General features: G+C 39.5%; 1 protein-coding gene across 1 annotated transcript; it reads right to left on the bottom strand.

Annotated features, from left to right (window-relative positions):
• Nucleotides 1-543: 543 nt before the first annotated feature.
• On the bottom strand, nucleotides 544-1,917 carry LOC145632743 (uncharacterized). Its single transcript, XM_081685085.1, has 2 exons — nucleotides 1,552-1,917; nucleotides 544-1,461 (listed from the first exon to the last, which is right to left on the bottom strand). Exons 1-2 carry the CDS (start codon nucleotides 1,915-1,917, stop codon nucleotides 544-546), a joined length of 1,284 nt encoding a protein of 427 aa, XP_081541211.1.
• Nucleotides 1,918-5,973: the final 4,056 nt, after the last annotated feature.

The following is a 5,973-nucleotide window of genomic DNA, read 5'->3' as shown; positions in this document are numbered from 1 at the left end:
GATTACTTGTTGATCCCCGTTCCTAGTGTTTTATTTCCTTGGTTACTTGTTTTGTTAGTTTTTAGTATTCTCTCTTACCTTCGTCTTCGACCTAGCTTAGGCTCATAATTGAAAGTGCTTGAACATTACCGTTCCTTTGGGTTCGACCCTTAACTTGCCTCTATACTCGTATTTAGGTTTCTTAAGTGTTTATAAATTTAGTTTGATCGAGGGGAGATTAGATAACGACCTAGTTTTCCTCTTGTCAACAACTTACAAAGGAGCTAAGTTGAAACCAACCCAAACTACACAAGACCCTTAAGGGCCAAACAGCACCACCAAACAAACAATAAAACCTAAAGGCAGCAAGCAAACCCAGGCCACCTTCTAGGAAGGGTTCCTGAGAAAACAAGCTGCCAACTCTAACTGCACTAACTGTCACTGCATCCACCTTCCAGGAAGGGTGCTATAGAAACAGCAGCACAGACAGAGCAAATAGAAACTAGGCCAAAAAACAGCAAAACAAACCAGGCCAAGAAAACAAGGAAAGACCAAAGACAAAACTTAAGCAGTCAGAAACTTCTTGCTAGCTTCAGGACACCTGCAAGCTGTAATAAAAATGATATCTCTCACAACACTGGCAATAGTTTTGCAGCTCCCTGTAAAAAGCACAGAATTCCTTTGAGTCCAGATGCAATAGACAGTCTCAGTGAAAGCAACATGCAGCAATTGACTCTTAGTGCTAGACTTCCTGCAATACTTCTGAATCCAAGCAACTTCCTCATCAAATCTCTGGGCAGGATTAGAAATATGAAAAATACTCAAGATTCTGCTCCAAATCAGTCTAGAAAACTCACAATCAAAGAACAAATGTTGCACATTCTCATTCTCTTTCAAGCAGAAAAAGAATTTAGGGTCACAAGAGATATGCCATTGCAATAACCTGTCCTTAGTGACAAGTCTATTCCATAAAGCCAACCAAAGTATAAAAATACTTTTAGGGGAAGCAAGATTATTGCAAACAACCCTTTTCCAAGTCATCTTAGGAGCCTGAGGTCTAATAGCAGAATAGACTTTTTTAATCTTCATTTTGTTGCCCTGAATAAAGCCATCCCATCCCCCTAGATCATTCACCACATCTCTACAACTCAGAATTTTCTTTAAGAACCAAGAGCATTTAGCAGGGATAGGGGCAGTCCAGCTATCGTTATGTTTGAAATAGTAAATGTGAACCCATTTTACCCATAAATTATCAGCTTTATGAGTAATATCCCAGAGAAACTTTGTGATAGAAGCTTTGTTCCACTCAGGGAGAGAAATTAGATTCCATCCACCACAAACTTTAGGAAGACAGACACTTTTCCAAGCAACTAAGGACTTCCTACCAGGAGCAAAAGCGCCAGTCCAGAGGAAACATCTGAACCTAGCTTCAATCTCCTTCAGGATCTTCTTAGGCAAAATGAAAATTTGAGCCCAGTATATCTGAATGCCATAAAGAACACTCTTAATTAACTGAAGCCTCCCAGCATAAGAAAGGTGTCTAGCCATCCACCCTTAGATTCTTGCAGTAACCTTTTCAACTAGAGGCTTACACTGAGAAATAGTAAGCTTCTTAGAGGAAAGGGGCACACCAAGATACTTGAAGGGAATAGAGCCCTGAGAGACCCAAAGAAGATCTCTAAGCCCAGTCTGAATATCAACAGAAACACCACCAAAATAGACTTCACTTTTATCAAGATTAGCAGAAAGACCTGAAGCTTTGGAAAACTTAGAAAAGGCATGAAAAAGAAGCTTAACAGACTCACTGTCAGCTCTAGAGAACATAAGCAAATAATTAGCAAACATCATATGAGTTAGGCAAAGTTTTTCACATCTAGGGTGAAAATTGAAATCAGGGTTCAAGCAAAGCTCATAGAGACATCTGGATAGGTATTCCATAGCAATAGCAAAAAGAAAGGGGGACATAGGATCACCTTGTCTCAAACTTTCTTTGCTTCAAATGGAGGGGCAGGCATACCATTGATGAGAATAGAGTATGAGACAGAAGTTACACATTTCTAGATCCAAGCAATAAAAATCCGAGGGAAGTTGAGCTCTTGAAGAACAGTCTTTAGAAAATCCCATTCAACTGAGTCAGAAGCTTTCTTCAAATCCACCTTAATCATACATCTAGGGGTAATAAACCTGTGATTATATCCCTTAATAAGCTCAGTTGCAAGAAGAATGTTATCACCAATGTGCTTCCAAGAATGAAGCCTGCTTGAGTATCATCAATGACATCTCCAATAACAAAAGCAAGCCTAGCAGTAATAATCTTGGAAATGAGCTTATAAACAACAGTGCAACAAGAAATGGGCCTAAAATCCTTGACATGAGAGGCATTGGGAACTTTAGGAACTAGAGTAATAGAAGTGCAATTCCATTGCTTTTGCAAAACCCCATTCTCAAAGAAATCAAGCACACTAGCATAAATATCATCTTTAATAACATGCAAGACTTTCTTAAAAAAGAAAGAGTTAAAACCATCAATACCAGGGGCTTTTAAGTTGTCAATGCTCTTAAGAGCACTATCAATCTATGAATGAGAAACAGGCTGAATAAGAAATTGCTGAGCAGAAAAACTAAGCTACTTACCTCTTCTCATAGTGACCAAATCAACAGCAGGAGACAAGAAGCCTTAGTCCCTAAGGGAGACTTATAGAAATCAAGAATTTCAGTTATAATAGCAGCAGGGTCCTTGAGAAAAACCTAATTAGAATCAAGGATAGAATCTATCCTATTCCTGGCTTGTCTAGTCTTCATCACAGAAAAGAAACAGTGAGAATTGCCATCTCCAAGCTTAATCCAGTTAATCCAGTTAATTCTGGATTTCTGCTTGAAAATGCTTTCCTGAATATCAGTCCAATTCTTAACAACTGTAATAGCATCAGCTTCCTTAACATGGAGATCAATGTCATCTGGATTCTGAATAATCAAGTTCTGAATGTCTAAAAGATCATTGTGAGCCTGATTAATCTTCTAAGAGACATTGCCAAAATGATTGTAGTAAAGAGATTTGATACTAGCTTTAACAGATTTAAGCTTCTGCCAGATTCCAACATTACCAGTATTCCAAGAATGGGAGACAATGTCTAAGAAATCAGGGTGATCTGCAATACATTTCATGAATCTAAAGGGCCTCCCCTTTCCAGTAGGAGCAGAACAAATATCAATTAGTAAAGGACTATGATTAGACATGGAAGCTGGGCAAGATAAACAGTCTCCACATGCCCATAAACATCAAGCCAACTTTGATTACCAAAAGCTCTATCAATCCTAGTAAGAGTCCTAGGACCAGAATGAGCTTTATTTGACCAAGAGTAAAAAGCCCCTTTACTCTTAATCTCAGTAAGATCTAGCTCATCAACAAAATTCTGAAAATCTCTAGTTTCATACTTAGTAACATCATTTCCATTGAGCCTATCTTGAGAGTGAAGAATAGAATTAAAATCTCCAACACACAACCAAGGAATTTGCTGCAAAGAGATGTTTTTAATACCTTCCCAAAGAGGAAGCCTATCATGGATAGAGTGCATACCATATACAAAGGTGAGCTGAATCTGAGAAGATAAGTCTTTGTTACAGACAATGAAATGAATGAACTGCTCATGGATTTGCACAATGTTCACAGTAACTCTATCAGCATTCCAGCCAACTCAAATCCTACCCTTAGGAGAGCAGCAATAGTTACAAACCCAAGTCCAGGAAGGGCTAAATTTATTCTGAGCACCAATACTATTTTTAGCTTTCACTTTTGTTTCAAGAATACCAAGAACATCAACTGAATGAGAGTGAAGAAGCCTCTTGACATAAGCAACTTTGCCAGGGTCATTCAGGCCCCTGACATTCCATATAGAGAAAATCATGAGACCAAAGGGGAATTAACCTCACCCCCACTTGGATTGATAGTAAAACCACCAGCACTTTCTGTTTCATCTTCAATGAAAGCTACAAAAGCATTTAAGGTAACAGCTGGCTCATTAACTCTAGTATGTTGGCTCTTTGTTTTCCTCCCAACTATTCTCCAACCTGCATCTGAGTCATTCAAAGCAGTAGAAACATTTGGAGTGATGACAGACTGCCCATGAACAGTGAAATCAGCAGTAGCAGCAGCAGGGACAGTAGGAACTTTAGCAACCCAGACTTGTTGCTTAGGAGCTGCAGTCACTGAATGCTTGGGAGCTGTAGTCACTGATGTCTTAGAAACTTCTAGAGCTTTAACAGAACATACATGGCAAACTTTATTGCATTTAGAGCAAAAAGGTGGAGTCCATTCATAGACTACCTTAAGTTCCAGAATTTCATTTGAGGGGTTTTCCACAAAAACAGATTAAGGCAAGGGCTTAGTAACATCAATCTCTATCAAAACTCTAGCAAAGGAAACTCTTAGTTGTCTAGTAGTATATTCATCAGAAAAAATAAGGATACCAAGCAAACTACCAATATGGCTAAGAGTTTCAGGACTCCAGCAATTTAAAGGTAAGTTTGGGAACTTAACCCATAAAGGAACAGTTCTCAAAATCTCAACACCAAAATCAAATTTGGAGCTCCAAGGCATAATGATTGCTGGTTTCCCAAGGAACATATGTGGACCAGAACAAAGAATAGTATCCTTATCACTAATTGAGCAGAAATTAATGATAAAATACCCATCATCGTGCCAAAATATGTCTTGTTTTTTCACATTATTCCATTGTTGAGCTATAAAACGATGACCAGCAACAACAATAAAGGATAATGACCAACCACATAGAAAACTAAAGCTTTAGACCATTTCTTATTACCTTCCATAAGTTCAGAATCCTGCAACTGAGCTATCTGTTTCCCATCTTGAACTATCGGGGCAACATAGGACAGGAGAGCTCCCTTAGCAGTCAACGTCCAAGAAAAAGAACTAAGTCGATCTTCACCATCTCTGTGTGTATTCTACTCCGGGGAAGGTATAGAATGAGACTCAGGAACAGTTGGTTCAGATCGTTGAGCAGCAGCTCCAGCATCCAATGGAATAGTAACCCTAGAAACCCTAGGTACGATTCTATTGGATACCGAGGATGCTGGTCTAGAAATGGCTTCAGCAAAATAGTGCAATAGTTTCAGCATCACTCCGGGGAATAGAACCACAAGATGGATTGACGAGTGCCGGCACCGGAGTGACCAGCTCATCTGCCTCCTGAATCGGGCTTGGCACAAAAGTAGAGCCTGAGTTTCGCAAATTCTGCAAAATTATATCAAAAACTGGATCATTAGAATTCCTATGTTGTACTAATTGAGGTGTAGAATTGTTCTACTTCTTCTTCTTAGCCATCGGAAATCAAGATTGATGAAGAAACCAATAAAAATCGAAGAACCATGGAGAAGAGAGAGAAGAGGACTATGATAATTCGAATGTAGATAGAGTTTATAAATGCTCATTGATAGTAGAGAAGATCTCCAATACAATTGTCACCATTGAATCTTCAATCTCTCAATCACCATTGAAATTCCTCACTTTCTCTCTCTAAAATCTACTCCTAAAACTAACCCTAAAACTAGAGAGATAAGCTCTCAACGAAGCTAAGAATATGATCAAAATTTTGATATTAAACTTATTCTAAACTTGCCCCAAAAATCGTGTTACAAAGATATTTATAAAGGCGCGAAACACCAAAAATCGAGCAACAAATACCCAGGGAGGCGCGCCCGTGCAGCAGGAGAGGCGCGCCCGCACCATGGGGAGGTGCGCCCGCGCCACCCTGTGGTGCGGCCGCACCTGAGCTTTACGCGCCCGCTCTTCACTAGGTTTCTTCGAAATTCTCGTGGCTTTGTGCGTTCGCTAAGGTCGCGCGACTATGATGATGATGAACACTAGGAATGGCAGTAGCTTAATCTCTATATTAGTGGGTACACCACTTCTTAATGGTAGCACGGCATGAGAGCGCAAGAGCCAAGACTTGGAATTTCCACTTCCTTGCATCT

The sequence above is a fragment of the Chenopodium album genome, chromosome 1, assembly GCF_948465745.1.
Source record: "Chenopodium album chromosome 1, dcCheAlbu1.1, whole genome shotgun sequence".
Lineage (NCBI taxonomy): Eukaryota > Viridiplantae > Streptophyta > Magnoliopsida > Caryophyllales > Amaranthaceae > Chenopodium > Chenopodium album.
This window is presented reverse-complemented; position numbering and strand designations above follow the sequence as displayed.

What these genes read in the sequence shown, in the direction of transcription:
- LOC145632743 (XM_081685085.1), bottom strand. Translation starts at nt 1,917, where the DNA reads ATGGAATACCTATCCAGATGTCTCTATGAGCTTTGCTTGAACCCTGAT. An exon ending in GTAAGCCTCTAGTTGAAAAG is followed by an intron (nt 1,462 to 1,551) that starts GTTACTGCAAGA and finishes TATGGCATTCAG; the next exon opens with ATATACTGGGCTCAAATTTT.